The sequence below is a fragment of the Hyperolius riggenbachi genome, chromosome 7, assembly GCF_040937935.1.
Source record: "Hyperolius riggenbachi isolate aHypRig1 chromosome 7, aHypRig1.pri, whole genome shotgun sequence".
NCBI classification, from domain to species: Eukaryota; Metazoa; Chordata; class Amphibia; order Anura; family Hyperoliidae; genus Hyperolius; species Hyperolius riggenbachi.
The window spans coordinates 289,619,269-289,637,549 of record NC_090652.1 but is presented as its reverse complement, the minus strand read 5'-3'; the positions used below and the strand labels follow the sequence as shown (position 1 = coordinate 289,637,549).

The 18,281-nt window shown below is 45.0% G+C and overlaps 1 protein-coding gene across 1 annotated transcript in view; it reads right to left on the bottom strand.

Moving 5' to 3' along the window:
* The window catches only part of DARS1 (aspartyl-tRNA synthetase 1), a 152,643-nt gene that overhangs the window by 4,712 nt on the left and 129,650 nt on the right, over positions 1-18,281 (bottom strand). Inside the window, exons 11-17 of the mRNA XM_068245891.1 lie at positions 17,561-17,695; positions 12,190-12,337; positions 10,255-10,401; positions 9,400-9,442; positions 7,983-8,063; positions 1,413-1,524; positions 229-300 (exon numbers count right to left, since the gene is read on the bottom strand). Coding sequence (XP_068101992.1) covers positions 229-300; positions 1,413-1,524; positions 7,983-8,063; positions 9,400-9,442; positions 10,255-10,401; positions 12,190-12,337; positions 17,561-17,695 — 738 coding nt within the window. The remainder of the gene's footprint in view (positions 1-228; positions 301-1,412; positions 1,525-7,982; positions 8,064-9,399; positions 9,443-10,254; positions 10,402-12,189; positions 12,338-17,560; positions 17,696-18,281) is intronic.

Here is an 18,281-nt window from a genome sequence, read left to right as displayed (position 1 = left end):
TGATGTCATGGCCCTGACAGTTTCCTGTCTGTGAACCGCATTGCATTGTGGGAAATAATGGCTGATATACATACTCCAACCTTTTAGCCTATCAAATTGTAAATGGGTTTGTTTACAGATATTGATAGTTGGAGCTGTCTGTCTTTTTCTTCATGTCAGCAGTAAAGATGATGACCTGAAGGCTCAAGGTGGATCAAACAACATGAACAAATATATAGAATTAGTTACCAATGCCACCGCCTGCGTGGGGAGGAGCTCCGAAGCGGAAGGAGTCGATGTACGCCTTGATTTTTTCTAAGTCTGAAATAAAGAAAATAAATTCACACATATATATATATCTTTTATTAACTAAAATAAAACATTTTGTATAGTTTAAAGCGAGACAAAAAATGAAAAAAAAACAACAACATATACAGCAGAGGTCAGAGCAGTAACAATAGCTACAGCTGCCTAAAATCATTCCATTCTGTAGATAGGACTAAGGGAATCAAAATAAGCTATCTTTCTCTTCAAATCTCAAATAAGCATGTTGGTCAGTCAGTGGGTGTGGAATCGGCTGCTACTTGCGCTGCACCATGCTGCTGCTCATAAAAAACAAAAAACCCCCCAAACTTAAGCCTCAGTAGAGATCAGGAATAGATTCCTTGGTGGCATCAATGCAGGACTTAGGCTGTACAGATGTGTTGCTAGCCTACAGGATAGCGATTTATCCCATTACAATGGGGGGGGGGGGGGGGTTAGGGGCCGACGAAGCAGCAAGTAAGCAATGCTCTTGTTTTCATACCTTTAGACTATGGTAGGACATTACAGTATTTTAAGATTAGGACTATGGCAGGGATTAGAGTGTGAACCCCTCTGAGGACAGTCAGTGACATGACTATGTACTCTGTAAGGGGCTGCAGAAGAGGTCAGTGCTATATAAATACATAATAATATGGTAGGACATTACACTATGACTATGGTAGGATTAGAGTGTGAGCTTCTCTGAGGACAGTCAGTGACATGAGTATGTAATCTGTAAAGTGCTGCAGAAGATGACACTGCTATATAAATACATAATAATAATAAGGTAGGACATTACACAATGACTATGGTAGGATTAGACTGTGAGCTCCTCTGAGGACAGTCAGTGGTATGACTATGTGCTCTGTAATGTGCTGCAGAAGATGTCAGTGCTATATAAATACATAATAATAATATGGTAGAACATTATAATATGACTATTGTAGGATTAGACTGTGAGCTCCGTTGAGGACAGTCGGTGACATGACTATGTACCCTGTAAAGTGCTGTGGAAGAGGTCAGTGCTACATAAATACATAATAAGGGTCTGACGTATCTGGTGCAGCCATTTACACACGCACGCACGCACGCACACACACACACACACACGGCAGAGAAGCGGTTGTTACCGATGCCGTGGTGTTTGGCTCTCTCTGTCAGCAGGTCGGCGTCGTGCACTCTCTGGGCACCGGATAAGATCTCCTCCCCTCTCATGAACATGTCATACGAGTTGGAGTATTTCTGGGGGACAGGAAGCAATGTCACATATCACTCAGATCAACAGCTTCAATCAACATGTATTCACACCGATTACTACCATAAACTTCATGACACCACAAAGGACCACTACTGCGAAAAATGTGAAATATTTCACATACAGGCAAATACATACATGTGATGTACTTTTCTTCCTGAGTAAAATGCACAATGAATTACCTTTTTCCCTATGTTCCTGTCGCTGACAGTAGGCAGTAAAAATCTAGACAGATTTTGGACTAGTTCATCTCCTTATGGGGGTTCTCAGCATTTCCTTTGTCCTTTACAAAAGCACTCCCTGGAAAGGATCTATAAAAAGATGCCGGCCAGCCTCCCTGCTTGCTTGCACACTGTTTTGACAGCTGGACTTAGAAACTGCCATTAAGTGCTTTTGAAAAATAACTAGTTCAAAACCTGTCACATTTTAACTACCTAAGTGACACCAACATAGTAAAAAATACATTTCTAGTGCATTTTATTCTGGAACAAATGTACATTCTATATGTATGAATGGCAAATCTAATTTCTTTTTGTGCATTCCTGCTGCCTAGGCGGGGGACTCCTCAGACCAACAGTTTAACCTTCCTGGCAGTAACTCAGAGTCAGGCTCGAGTTGGGAAAAAGAAGCCAGAAGCGGTAGTCCCGAGCCTGACTCGGGGTGGCCACCGGGAGGTCTATGCAGCCCAGTGGATCTTGGGGAGGTGAGCTGAAATGCCCAGACGCCGGCAGCCATTCTTCTTCTCGTCCTCTGAGGCTTTGGATCCCTTGGGAGAGATTGACACTTGTCGTAATGATGACAGTGATCTCACTATAGGGGTACAGCGCCACCTGGAGGTCAGAGGGAGAATTTCAGCACTGGATCCAGGGAGGTGAGCAAGTGCAGGGGCTGCTGCAGTTCTCTCTAGCGGCATGATTCCCCCCCCCCCCCCCCCTGCTTTTAGGGTCTAAAGGGTGTGATAAAACTGCATGCTTTAAAACCCTCACTTGCATATTTGTGGAGATAGTATAGAAAACAAAAGCCAAATCAGTGAGCGGTACTGAACCATACAGCCGACACGTGGCATCAAATGCACATTAGGTCCTCAGCAGTCTCAGGAGACCAGAGTGGCAATCATTCTCAACATAACTTCTGATATGAGAACTGTTATTGCCTTCTGCCTTGTCATATAGTAACTCTATAATCTCACGTGAGCTGGACGTTACCTATGGGCAAAATACATCTTATTCCAGCTGGAGATGGCGGTAATCTGATCTGTGATACCCCTGAGAGACGTGGAGCAGAAGGGAAGTCCAGGAAATACACTACATGCCATGGAGATTGCTGCTTTGCTTGCAACAAACCAAATTTGATTTTATTTTCCCTGCAGGGCTTCACAAAAATTACATCTGGCTGCAGACTAAATTGGAACGGAAATTTTTAATACCAATATATTGCGGAATGGCTTCTTAAAGTGACACTGAAGCGAAAAAACCCTCCTGTGTGATATAATGCATTGTATGTGTAGTACGGATAATGAATAGAATGTTAGTAGCAAAGAAAATATTCTCATTTTTATTGTCAGTTATATAGTGTTTTTTATAACATATTTTTATGTTCAGTTATATAGCCCTTTTCTATAACATTGCATCATTCTCTCATATTTGCAGTTTACAAACCACTCTGTATTTTAAGCTATGAAACAATGTAGAGCTAATAACTGTTTGATCTTCCCTGCAGTTAAACCGAATTTCAAGCTGTCTCTCACTGTTTCTTTGATGTACAGGTGCTTCAGAAAACAGGACTGCATTGGACCCAGTGGGTCGAGCAGCTCAGAGAAGCTCTTTTGCATAGATAACAACTGAAGTTTTTTTTTTTTAACTCTTCCTGTACTGGAAAACAATGAGACTCTTTTCTATGCTACTAATGTTCTATTTCATCAGCTGTACTACACATACAATTCATTATATCATAACTTTTTTTTTTCCTTCAGTTGTCCTTTAAAGGGAACCTAAGCTGAGAAGGATATACATTTTTCCTTTTAAAATAATACCAGTTGCCTGACTCTCCTGCTGATCCTGTGTCTCTCATACTTTCAGCCACAGCCCCTCAACAAGCATGCAGCAGATCAGGTGCTCTGACTGAAGTCAGGCTGGATTAGCTGCATGCTTGTTTCAGGTGTGTGATTCAGACACCCCTGCAGCCAAAGAGATCAGCTGGACTGCCAGGCAACTGGTATTGTTTAAAAGGGAAACCTCTATATCCCTCTCAGTTAAGGTTCCCTTTAAAGCGGAACTGTAAATTCGTTAAAAGCAAACAGTTTCACTTACCTAGGGCTTCCAGCAGCCGTCCTGTCCCGCGCCAGTCCTGTTCGAGCTTCCGTTCTCCCGCGGAGCTACTTTCATTACCACCTACTTGAAACTGCGCCTGAGCGCCCCAGGCAATGCAACGCTTTCTTTGCATTGCCGCCCGCTATAGCTGCTCTAGCGGGTGGGAACGCGAAGAAAGCGTCACATTGCCTAGGCGCACAGGCGCAGTTGCCGTCGACTTGTAAGTCGGCGGTAATGAAAGTAGCTTGCACGGGAGAGCGGAGGCTCGGGCAGGACCGGCGAGGGCACAGGACGGCTGCTGGGGGCTTCGGGCAGCCCCAGGTAAATGAAACTGTTTGCTTTTAACGAATTTACAGTTCCGCTTAAAGGGATACTTAAGTCATAAATAAAAAATGATTTTTACTCTTCTGGGGCATTTCTCAGACCCCTGAAGCTGTATGGTGCCCTCACAGCCTCGCTCCAATCCTCCTGTCCCCGCCGGCGGCTACTTCTGGGTTCGGCGACAGCCGCCGACAGGCTGGGAACGCGAGTGATTCACCGCGTTCCCAGCCGCTATATCACCCTCTACGCTGCTATAGTGTGTACATATACGCTATAGCAGCATAGAGGGTGATATAGCGGCTGGGAACGCGGAGAATCACTCGCGTTCCCAGCCTGTCGCCGGCTGTCGCCGAACCCGGAAGTAGCCACCGGCGGGGACAGGAGGATCGGAGCGAGGCTGCGAGGGCACCATACAGCTTCAGGGGTCTGAGGGATGCCCCAGGTGAGTAAAAATCATTTTTGACTTAAGTATCCCTTTAAGTCCTATTGTTCTCAAGCTTGTCTCCCATCTGCGACGTAACTATACCGCCCAAGTAATCAAAATGCTCAAATGTTAAAATTCTGATCACCTTACAGGATTTTCCGTAGCTAGTAAAGGTGAATTGGGGACAGTGTTTTACTCACATTATTCTTATAATAGCTGCATCCATTTGCATATTGCGTTTTACCAAAGCTCAGTAAGGATACCCGAGGCGCGGTTACAGAAAAATGGACGCTATAGGTGTGTGGGGAGGTATTGCAATGCTTACCACACCTAATGTGTGCCAGCGTACCCCTCCGTTGTGCAGTAAAAAGTTCTCATTCCATTACTGCGATCGGCACTCTTTCATATACGCTGCACATGCGCAGTATGTCAGGTCAGCAGCCTTGTGACTGCGGTCCCCGCGTGAGCGCATAGGAGGAGACGAGCGAGGACAGCGGTCACAAGGCTGCTGACCTGGCATACTGTGCATGTGCAGCGTATATGAAAGAGTGCCGATCGCAGTAAGGCCTCTTGCACACTGCACGCGATTCCGATTCAGATTCCGCTTTTTAATCAGTTTTTACATCCGATTCAGATTCTGATTTGCACTTTTCTCCTTGCACACTGCAAATCTGAATCTGAATCGGATGTAAAAACTGATTAAAAAGCGGAATCTGAATCGGAATCGTGTGCAGTGTGCAAGAGGCCTAATGGAATGAGGACTTTTTACTGCACAACGGAGGGGGACGCTGGCACTCGGGAGGTGCGGTAAGCATCTGCACTCCTCACCACACACACACATTTAACGTCCGTTTTTCTGTACATGCTCGCCTCGGGTATACTTCAAAGAGAACCCGTGACGAAGACAGCACAAGGATTTATACTTACCTGGGGCTTCCTCTAGCCCCTGTAATCAATGGGTTTACTCGTCGTCCATCCGGTCCAGTAAAGTCCCCGACTGCGCATGTGTGGCCCTGGCTGTGCACATGGTAAACCTACAGGGGACTAGAGAAAGCCCTGGGTAAGTAAAAATCCTTGTGCTGTCTTCCTCACAGGTTTACTTTAAAACCACATACTCCAACAATGTTGCACGATGGGGAATCAGGACGCGATCCCTCAGGCGACTGTTCAGGTCTGAGGCAGTACTGAGTGGGTGTGACATTTCATGGTGGGTGTGGAGTGTGGAGAACAATGCTCTTGGCTGTGGTTCGGACGATGCGATCCGTCAGGACAGATCACTGGCCGAGGGGTCAGGAGCTGCCGTACACATTCTGGATTCTCAGCAGAGGTGGTCGTTATCTGCCACCTCTGCAGAGTTTCATCTAGCAATGTGTACGGAACTGTACTGTGGACTTTCTTGAGGAGAGTCTCATTCCTGAAGTATTCCCAACCAATCCACACTTATGAAGGACTTATATTGTTGTCACATCCACACATTGAACACTCTTGCCATACATTCCTGTAAATGCTACAAAGCTGCCTCTTGGAGGTCTCTCTGACCAGTGCTCACCGATCTTCCATTCAGTTCGGTGAGGCTGCTTGATACGGAAAGGTTCCTAATAGTTATAGACTTTACTAAGCACTGAAAGATTGATAAAGCTTTTGAGATGTTTTAATCCATCTACTGACTTGTGCCTGCCCATGACTTTATCCCCGAGATCTTTTTTGACATTGCCTTGCTACCCGTAGTTGATTGCTTGCTTTCAGTTTCACTGCCAAGCACCGGAAATCTGCAGAGTACCTTATTTTTTATTCCAGCCTTGTCTTATCGGCAGTTTCTCCTTAATCCATCTGAATGTTTTTTTTTTTTTATTTTTATTCTGAACTGTGACTATTGTATCTTGGCTTATATAAGTTGAATTGAGTAAATACAACTGGAAAAAAAAATAATTCCTTTTAGGTGTGCTTTCATTTCAGGCAATAAAATGTGAAAATTGTGAAGGAAGAGATTGTTTTCTATATCCAGTTCACTTAAAGCTGAATTGTTGCAAGTTTCCTTTTGTTCTAAGCCCAATCTACACGATACGATTCTTTGTGCGATTTGATTACGATTCTATTTACGATCCAATTAAATCCAACATGTCCGATCTGGATTCGATTCAATTCGATTCACTATTGTTTTGCAATGGTAAATCTAATTGAATCGAATCCCGATCGGACATGTTGGATTTAATCAGATCATAAATAGAATTGTAATCGAATCGCACAAAGAATTGTATCGTGTAGATTGGGCTTAAAGAAGGCAAACCGCACCAAGCATTGCTTATTAGTAGGAGGGTTTTTCGGTCTCTTTTATCCCCCTATACATTCCTAGTGGTTTGGGTCACCCCGAGCTGCTTGGTACCTCGGTTTTTCTATACCCAGTGTAAGTATAATTAAACATCTTAAAAAAAAAACCCTCATTATTTGATAGACAAGACTGGTCCTCTTTTGATATCTTTTTCTTGTTTCGCTCTGTGGCAGGTTAACCAGTGGTTCTCAAACGTTTTGGGGCGAGGGCACCTTAATGGTTTTGGGCAAAATCAACTACCGAAATGCTGTCATGACTGTTATTAGGCAGAAACCCCCCAACCAGTAGCTGGTGATGCTTATTAGGCCACACCCAAGTAGTCAGTGACTCTCCCCTCTAAGTAGCTATTGAGGCTCCTTGGGCAGAATTTCCCTCCTTTCAAGTAGCTAGTGATGCTTATTAGGCCATATTACCTCTTCAAAGGACACCCGAGGCGAAAATAAACTAATGAAATAAACGATTGTATCTATCTTCCGTCTCCTAAAAATGACTTTTTAAGATATTACACAGTTTTATTTTATGTTTAAATCTACTTTTTTTTAGTTTGCTCAATGACACATTCATTAAAGTATGCCAGAGCTAAAATCTATGAACTACTGGCCCTTTTTACCTCTTTCGTGCTCTCAGAAGCCATTTTCTGCTAGGAAAGTGTTTTATAGTTGGAATTTCTTATCAGTGAGGGTCACACTGTAGTCACTTCCTGTCTGAGTCAGGATTGAGTCAGCCACTTACATACCTGATATTTAACTCTTTCAGGCAGAGAGAAAAAAAAAGGAACACAGGGTAGTTATTTGTGCTTGGCACTGAACATACCCATGTCTATCTCATGTCACCTTGGGTATCCTTTCAAGTAGCCAGTGGCTCCCATTAGGCAGCATCTACGCTCCGAGTGGTCACTGACCTACCCATTGTAGATCAATATGCAGTTTCATTGTCTAATGGCAATGCACAAAGGATGGGGATGCATGCTGAGGGTGCCGCGGCATCCAGTTTGAGAAGTCCTGGGTTAAACTATAGCCGAGTTCAGTGTGATATAGACAGCAGGCAATACACAGCACTTACAGGGTCCTGAGGGTCCGGCATGGTGTAAAAGGGTCTCACAGCCAGAGGGTATTTGTCCAGGATGTAGAAGTCTGTGTCATACTGGAAGAAAAAAGACCAGGTTACCAGGAGAAACCATTTCACATGGTTCATTGTAAATCCTAATCTTATCAAGCCAACAGTAAAACACTAAAAGCGCCCATCCATCTAGTGATGTACGGGCAGATCAACCATGAGACAGATCTCTCGCCGATCAAATCTGATCAGCGAGAGATCTGTTGGCTGCACATACACCGCAGCAGAATCCTGATATATTTCAGCATGATATCTATACGGAATTGGCCTTATGCCGTCGCCTCTGCCACCTGCTACCCCCCGACGTGGCCAGTGCTGTGTAAATTCTCCCCAGCGAGTGCTGTACCACAAGACCAGTGTACCACGTGACGTGATGTCACACACATGCGTCAGGTGCCACGTGGTATAGGCACTTGGTAACTAGAGTGACAGCGCATGATGCCGAGAGTCGCACCAGTGGGACATATGAGAATTTACACAGCATGGCCACCAGGGGGGACAGCCCGTCGGAGATCCGTTGCAACATTGAACCCGTTACAGCCATGCACTGGATCAGATACTTCCAACCAAGATTTTTCATCATGCTCGATGGAGACGTTCAACCATCAGTGCTTCAGTGTATCAAGGGTACTGAGCAGCTGGAGATTCACTCCTATCACCCTCAGAACCCTGGGGAAGGAAAGTACTTCATTATAGAAACAGGCTGATGCCTCCATGAGCCTATTTTAATCCTTTAACATCCTTGGTAAGATGGACCTTGGCACTGTCTGACAGGGTCCTGTTGAGATGCATCTTATACACTTATTATGGCTGTCAAAGGGTTAAGGGGCCTATACACTGGTCTATTTCAGCCATCTAGCGATTCTATGGAATCGATCAAATCAGAAATCGATTCTATCAAATCTATCAATCGATCGATCGATTTGCAGCCGATAGCCGATGGAAGATCTAGGTCGATGGCAGCAGATCAATGGCCCATAGAGTTGCATTGTATCTAATGGTCCAATAATGCATTTAGATCGGTTTCCAATATATTTAATCCTGAACTCTATTGAAAATCTGTTCGTAGTGTGTGGCACACATCAGATAGACTCCTGTCAGATTTGACTTGACAGGCATGTGCCAGAAATCTATCTGATGGTCGAATCTGCCGCAAATCTATAAGTGTATGGCCACCTTTACTGACTACGATTGAATATAAATAACATTTGTGAATTACGCTAGACAAGTGTGTACAAAAAAGATCATAAAAATGTTGAGGCACCAAAGTAAAATTTAGGTCTTGATTCTCATTTTTCTGCTTATGCAGAAAGGGAGGGAAATGTATAAATGGATAAACATTTTTGGGGTGTTGCCCACATACCTTTTCCTTGACCAGGCGTCCCAACAGCTTCTCATTAGGGGTGCTGAAAGACAAAGTTGCTGTGTTCACAGAATGTCATCGTACAGTAAGGGCCAATTCAAACAGACAGCTGAACAGATGAACTTTTACTCATTGCATAATTGTGTTACTTTCATATACTTTATAGGGCATTCCTCAAGCCAAATACTTTTTTGTTTTTGTTTCCATATTCTAATTCCCTATAAACTAAACCAGCCTCGCCCACAATTTTTCAGAGAGCCTTGGCATTTTCAGACAGTAGCAAGGGCTCATGGGAGCTCAGTCTGGGCAGGAGGAGGGGGAGGTATTACTAGCCAGAGATTTCAGAGGCAGAGGGGAGGAGGGGGAATTAGGTTTTCACAGGCTGAAGATGCAGATAAGCTTGCCTCTGTGTAATGTTTACAAACAGAACATGGCTGCTCTCATTGTATCACAGGAAGAAATAATCATATTCTATTGAAGCTGTTTGCAGCTAGATTTGCTGTGTAAACTTTTTCTAAACTTTAGATAAGATATATAGACAAGTTTTTCATCTCGGATCAGCTTTAAAGGACAACTGAAGTGAGAGGTATATGGAGACTGCCATATTTGTTTCCTTTTAAGCAATACCAGTTGCCTGGCTATCCTGCAAATCCTCTGCGTCTAATATATTTGGCCAGAGACCCGGAAAAAGCATGCAGCAGATCAGGTATTTCTGACATTATTGTCAGATCTGACAAGATTACTGGTAGCTGGATGCTGCTAGATATCAACAACATGTATAATATTTACACAGGATTACTTAGAAATTAGGCAAAAATAGGCAATTTTGCTGTTAAATCAATAGAAAGTACATGCCTGAGATCTTCTTCATCCCCCATCTCCACGCCGGCCTCACGCAGCATGGCCAAGCCCTCGCGGTATTCCAGGCGCAGGGTAGGTTCCAGGAACTTGAACGGCTCGCTGGGATATTGGCGACACACGGTCTGGATTTCCGTCTGAAATCTGGACAATCGACAAAGTGTTATTGTACCTTCTGCCAGCATTCACCCTCACTGCTACCGCTATCCTTGTATGCAGCAGTGACATACTGTATGACACAGTGACATTAACCACTAGAGGGCACTCCAGTAAAGGCAATTGAGACCTTGCCATTTGCTAAAGGCCACTCAGCCAAGGCAGGCCAATAACTCATTGTAAATGCAGCAAACCAGACCAAGTGGTTTTGCTGCACTTGCTAGTAGAGGAAGAAAATATAGTAATGTGCAATATACGCCTCACTTGTCCTGTAGGCGTACATATATGTATTCCGCCGGTGAGCTGGGCGCAGGGCAAGTCAAATGACGGCTCTCCCTGCTGCCGCTCAAATCCCCAGCGACGTAAAATACTATTCCACCTCTGAGTCATCGCAACTCAGAGGGAGATGTAATTTGGGGTCAAGCGATCCGGTCAGAGCCCCGAATTAACCTTATGTGCCCTGCACTCCTTACTGCTATGGGGCGCAAGTTTAGGCGCTGGTGCAATAAAGCACCAATTGTGGATGAATGTCCTCTGAAGGCACCCAAAAGAATATAAAGTAACTGAAAGCATTAAAATGGAGAATAGTGAATGAACTCACCTCCAAAGATAGACAAGACACACGGGACGTTTATATCGCACTTTTCTCCTGGTGGACCCAAAGCGCCAGAGCTGCAGCCACCAGGGGCGCACTTTATAGGCAGTAGCAGTGTTAGGGAGTCTTGCCCAGGGTCTCTTCACAGAGGAGGTTGTTGGCTAACTGAACAGGGAGAGCCAAGATTCAAACCCAAGTCTCCCGTGTCAGAGGCAGAGCCCTTAACCAGTATGCTATTCAGCCATGCTGGATGATTCAAGCAATCACGTATTACCACGACACAGCAAGTTTCATGGAAATAAAGACCGCTCCATCAGGTCTGTTCTGTGGACATTACTTTTCACACTGGCCTGACGAAGTGGCTTAATTACTACAAAATCACTATCACATGTAGCCAGTAAATCTGTTTGTGTCTTACTTTGCCTGCCAGGCCTCACTTCATTGATCTTCAGTGTGCTCTTCCCTTTTTCTTCCCATACTCCCCTCCCTTCCTGTCTACACCAGGGGTGGTCAAACTTTTTGACTTAAAGGGACACTTAAGCCAGAAAAAAAAAATGAGTTTTACTCACCTGGGGCTTCTACCAGCCTCCTGCAGCAGTCCTGTGCCCTCGCAGCCACTCTCTAATCCTCTGGTCCCCCGCTGCCAGCTAGTTTCGTTTTTGCCGACAGGACTGGCCATGCACAGCTGTTACGGCCCGCAATAGCGCTAATTACAGTCGGGAATGCGGAGAAAGCTACACATGGCCAGTCCTGTTGCCAAAAACGAAACTAGCTGGAAGCGGCGGACCAGAGGATTAGTGAGTGGCTGCGAGGGCACAGGACTGCTGCAGGGGGCTGGTAGAAGCCCCAGGTAAGTAACACTCATTTTTTTTTTCTGGCTTAAGTGTCCCTTTAAGGGTCACATGGGGTTCTCAAGTTTGACCAGGTGGCCGGACTAGAGAAGGGATTCTGCACACGAGGCAAAAATGGGTGTGGCAATAACAGGATGCGGGCGGAGCTAACTATGTAGCAGTGTAACCTATTTGCTAAAAAGACAGAGGATGGGGGAGCATCAGAACAAATAGAGGACTGTCACCTGAAAAAGTCAGGAATGAAGCTCCCTGTTTATACATAGCTTTAGCCCACTTCCCAGAATACAGCAGCTCCCCAGTACTAGCAGACCTCCCTCCATATTGTATTACCTCTCCTGAAGCCCCTTGAAGATCTGCACCAGGGTGTCTGCGATCTCATCCACCACTTCATGATAGTGATAATTGAAGGCCATCTCTATATCCAGACCTACAAACTCTGTCAGGTGACGGTGAGTGTTGGAATCTTCTGCACGGAACACTGAGAAACAAAGAGGAAGCTATTGGTCAGAACTACACCAATCGCTGCACAACACAGTCAATGATATTTAAATTGGGATTATACTCCCAAAACTAAAATTCCTGTAACTGCTCTTAGTTATATAAAAGCATTCCTAAGTATTCCCTATGTAAAAACCTTTATTTTCACTGCAGAGAGCAGGAGAAGCTTGCTGATCTCTGGTTATCAGGAAATGTAATCATTGCCGGCTGAAGCTCTCTGAGACATGTGTCTTCACTCTGCCCTCCTCCTTTTCTGCTGTTGCCACAGTGATATGTTTATTTAGTAGAGGGAGGGAAGTAGAGTGAAGACACCATTCCTCAGAGAGCTTCAGCCGGCAATGATTGCATTTGCGGTGACAAGAGATAAACAAGCTTCTCCTGCTCTCTGCAGTGAAAATAAAGGTGAGGTCTTTTTTGTTAGTGGGTGTGGGCTTGGGTTCAGGAGAAGAAGGAGCAGCTTGGGGAAAAAGGTGTTCCTGTGCCTGGAGGTTTTAGTGAGGATACAGCAGCCGCCCAATGGCAGAAGGTTGAAGTAGCGATTTCTGGGGTGGGAGGGGTCATTTGAAATACTGTTGGCCCTCGTTCTATGTCTAGAAGTGTAAGGGCTCGTTACCACTTATGCCGCACGTGTCTGCGAGACGCGAGGCGGGCACTTCCGGGTCTGCGGATACGCAGACTAATCCTATCAGAGATTTGCACCGATTTGGATGGAAATGCCGGCCGAAACGCTAACGCAAGCGATTCGGCCGGCGGTGCCATTGTTCTCTATGGCAGAGTTTCCCCGCGTGATTTGCCTGCGGGTAAACGCTGCGAATTCGGCGCGGTAACCGCTCAAGTGGAAACGAGCCCTAAAGGAGTTTCAGTGGTGGCAGGGGTATTCCGATTTTTGTGAGGGCATTATATACAGATTTTGGTACAAAAGCCTGGTTTCTCATTACGTCTAACAGAGAGATCACACTGTGCGTAAAAAAAAAAATACGCTGTGTTTTTGCACACTTTTTTGGGGATGCCACAAGCATTGGTAAGCAGTAAAAGATAGCTAAAAAAAATAAATAAAAATAGAATATTTGCATTGGATCTGAACAAGCTCATTGCTTTGCATGGGCTTTACATTCTAATGCAAATACGCACTGTGCGAAAACCGCTTTGGAACTTGATTAGTGCGACCCCAGCCTAAATACACTAAGTATAGTTTTCCTGTACTCGCCATCTACAAATGACTTTTGTGAAAAACACGCATTTGGCAGCATTAAGACAAATGTAAAGTCATCATGGATCTGCAATGAGAAGGTCATGTGCTACGATAACACTCAGTAACACAATGTATAATTACACACGGTCTGGCATTCAAACCGCACACCTATAGCATTAACCAGCTACATACTACATATCACCCACATAGACATTCTTACTAATGAACCTCTACTACAAAGATCACCTGTCATCTATGAAGACTTTTTGTTAAAAAGGTCAGCAATGCCATTATTAGATTTGAAATGGTACAATGTATGCTTAGATAATGAATATCGCAGTTACAAGATACAACCGTTAGAGGGCGCCAGACTCCACTAGATTTGGAATGAGCTCTAAGTCCTAGTCACACTTGTAGCATGGAAAGAAAGGCTGAATGTTGGACTCTTAAAGAGAACCCGAGGTGTGTTTAAAGAATGTTATCTGCATACAGAGGCTGGATCTGCCTATACAGCCCAGCCTCTGTTGCTATCCCAAACCCCACTAAGGTACCCCTGCACTATGCAATCCCCCATAAATCACAGCCGTGCTGTGAGGCTGTGTTTACATCTGTAGTGTCAGTCTCAGCTGCTCCCCCGCCTCCTGCATAGCTCCGGTCCCTGCCCCCGTCCCTTCCCTCCAATCAGCAGGGAGGGAAGGGATGCAGGCGGGGACTGGAGTTCTGCAGGAGACGGGGAGAGCAGCAGACTGACACTATAGAGATAAACACAGCCAGCTCTGACAAGCTGTTTGTCAGCAGCGTGGCTGTGATTTATGAGGGATTGCAGAGTGCAGGGGGACCTTAGGGGGGGTTTGGGATAGCAACAGAGCAGCCTCTGTATAGGCAGATCCAGCCTCTGTATGCAGATAATATTCTTCAAATCCACCTCGGGATCTCTTTAAGCAGTCTCTTAATTAATTAATTATTATTATTATTTAGTATTTATATAGCGCCAACATCTTCCACAGCGCTGTACATAATATATAGTCTAGTCAATAACTGTCCCTCAGAGGAGCTCACAATCTAATCCCTACCAGAGTCCTATGTCTATGTATGTATTGTAGTCTAGGGTCAATTTTTAAGGGGGGAGACAATTAACTTATCTGTATGTTTTTGGGCTGTGGGAGGAAACTGGAGTGCCCGGAGGAAAGCCATGCAGACACGGGGAGAACATACAAACTCCTTGCAGATGTTGACCTGGCTGGGATTCAAACCGGGGTCCCAGCGCTGCAAGGCGAGAGCGCTAACCACTACGCCACCGTGCTGAGCTTTTAGGAGTACAATTTACATTGGACACATTCACAAGGAACGGATCCAGGAAAGAATGCAAAATCTTTGCTCAATCTGTATGATGATCTTGTTCAATGCAAGACAAGCTGTACTCTGCGTTCACCATAAGCCTGGTACTAGATCAGGGATGCCAAGCTCAAATACAAAGCGTGACGAAATTAAACACTAGGATCAAGTCGCGGCCAACCTCATTGTCTACTGGCCAGTACCCTTCACTGGTGTCTAATTCATTATGTTATTTTCACTACAGTTACTCTTTAAACAGCCAGGAGCTGATTGGTGAGTAAGCATTGCTTTCCATGTGCTTGAGGTCTTTAGAGTGCAAAGCGGTGATCCGATAACTGGGGGATCACCATGAAAGCCACAGGAAATAACAGCACTTTTCTGGTGGTCACCTGACCTATATGTGCTATATAAATAGGTCCCCTACAGCTATATGATCCTTACTCATCCTCTGGTATGGATCCTGCTCTCTCAAAAGCAGACACACTACTTTTACCCAAGTGAAATGATCATTAGTGATTGTTCTGGCTGACAGCCTACTGACAGGGAGTGGCCAAGGGACATGTACTATCCTATGAAGAGAGGAGGGGGAGGAGAGGCAGAACTCTCAGCAGCACCTGGAGACAAATCAATTGTCTGATTGGAAGCCACTCACAGACAGCAAAACTGATTGCTGAAATGATCACGACCGATTGTTTCGGCCAACAAAGGTCTCCATATGGAAGCTGCCATTTTTATTTCCTTTTAAGAAATACCAGTTGCCTGCCTGTCCTGCGGATCCTCTGCCTTTAATGCTTTTAGCCATAGGCCCTGAACAAGCATGCAGCAGATCAGGTGTTTCTGATATTGTCAGATCCGACAACATTAGCTGCATGCCTGTTTCTGGTGTTATTCAGACACTACTGCTGCCAAATAGCTCCACGGGGCTGCAAGGCAACTGGTATTGTTTAAAAGGAAATACATATGCAGAATCCATAAACCTCTCACTTTAATTGTCCTTTAAGGGACGGACGTTCAAGCTTGGGTGAGTCGTGCGTCTGGTTCCTAGGACGCTCTTTCATTCCTGCTGAAGAGTTTTGCTTTCCACGCTTGGCTGCAGTGCAATATCTATAGCAGCCTTTAGAAATGCATTATTAATGCGTGCTGCCAAGGAGCTAACACTCTTAATGACACTTATTTTTGTCCTTCCGGCACATAACGGAATTATTCGGTGATAATTACGAAGCCATTAGGTGGTTGGGAACGCCGTCAATTATGCGCGTCACGCCGTGCGGTTCTGCGTTTCCTTCATCCTAGGGAAATGTCAAGGATTGGGCCTGGAGCACGCCGCAAATGATCCGTAAATCGTCATTTTAACAGCTATTGCGGGATCCTGGAAGAGCATGTAATGAAGTCTATGAGCTGAATCAGATGACCGGATTAGCGCTACCGATGATAAATGGCGTGGCAGATCGGGCTCTCCTTGTAAACGTGCATCCCTGGTTACGGGGATAGGACGGCGCTGCTTTCAATGTAGCTAGGCTAAAACCCGACTATTATTACAGACTGCTTTTATTATATTCTAGAATCGAACACTGGCAATCCAGCGCAGGAGATTTGGGCGCAGCCGGCGCCACCATAGACCATAATAGGAATTACAGCTATAGCAGCGCACAGTGAGTAACTTCTGCGCTGTTCAGAAGAGGGAGCTGAAGTTACTTTTGAAACACTGTAATTTGCCTTTCAGCAATCGCTGGAAGCCGATTTACATCATTCCCCACTATCCATGTGGACCTGGAGGGGGAATAGTAATTAACACGGCCGAGACTTGTGCAGCAGCAGGATAAGCCATATACTGGCTGTATCCCGTGCCCAAGTCTCCTGGTGCCGATTCATCTCGTACGCCTCCGACTGCTGTACGAGTGTTGTGTCTCTTGCAGCCAGGCCCTGATTCCTGCCTGCACAGCCTCTGAATGCAACAAGTCAGAGGAATATCCTCCTATATATCCCCTCAGTGTGATATATCCTCTGAGTAAGTTAGTATCTCCCGTGAAAACCTTTTTCTGCTATTTCCTGTTGAGGTGGCCATACATCAGGTGATCAGGGGATGTATGGGCAGATTGACCATGGGACAGATCTCTATATGATCGAATCTTATCAGAGAGCTCCGCCACCTGTGCCATAAGTGTTAACCACTTCACCACTAAGGGTTTTTCCCCTTATGGACCAGGGCAGTTTTCACATTTCAGCCCTCCTCCCATTCCATCGCCAATAACGTCACTACTTATCACACCAAAATGATCTATACATTTTTTTTTTTGCATTCAATTAGGAAAGAGTTAACTTACAAGGCGAAGATAGATAAAGCCAGATACTTAAGGAGACAAACTTTATGAATCTACTCCTCTGTCTCTTCCTGTCTAGACAGGAAGTGGATACATTTCACTAACAGAGAAGAAGTAAAAAAAAAAACATTTTAAGTGCAGTGTGGGAAAGGCAGAACATCAGTTTGGTTAGTAAATTGTTGCTCTCTTCCAAATCCCATGCCTTGGAGCCACGGGGACTGAAGGAAGGGAGATATTCTGCAATCAGAGCGCATGCAGCAGGAACTAACGGGTAGAGTTGGGCTTTAGGAGGGCGGGGCAGAAAAAACGTATCTTGCAGAAGCAATATAACTTTAGCTCAGAAGGATTATCTTACCTGGGCCGATACAGAACACCTTCTCAAAGTCAGCACAGATACACATCTGCTTGTACAGCTGCGGGGATTGGGCCAGGTAGGCGCTGGTTTTGAAGTAAGACACGGTGAACACATTGGCTCCTCCCTCACTGGCGGCTGGACAGGTAAAGGAAACAAAGGCAGGTTAGATGGGTGGGACAGTGGGGCTAAGTGGCCCCATTTCTTAAAGTGAATCTCAGGACTAAAAATGTACTCAGCAGCACTGAAAAGGCTTGGTGTTTCTTTAACAGTTTCACAGCATCAGAACTTTGTTTCTCTTATACAAGCCTCATTTTTAGCTGCACAGAAGAAAACTGCCTGGGCTTTTTCCCCCTGATGCTGTGCAAAGCATGATGGGATTTCTGATTTTGTTGTTTTCATTCTGCTGTTTTGGTGCAATTTTTTTTTTTTTACATCTTGAATTTGACATTTGAAGCCTAGTGCGTGCAGCTGGGAGGGGTTATCAGGACACAGGACAGTTGGAACTGTGTCTCCTGCTCCCTGTCACCTCCTTTCAACCAAAAAGATGGCTGCCCCCATGAAATCACAAACATTTGCCTGTTCTTTTAAAACAGGGTGGGGAAGAGATTATATTACCTATCTATTATAAATAACATAACTAATGTAACTTGATGACAGTATGTTTGTTTAGGCTGAAGTTCCCCTTTAAAGAGAACCCGAGGTGTGTTTAAAGAATGTTATC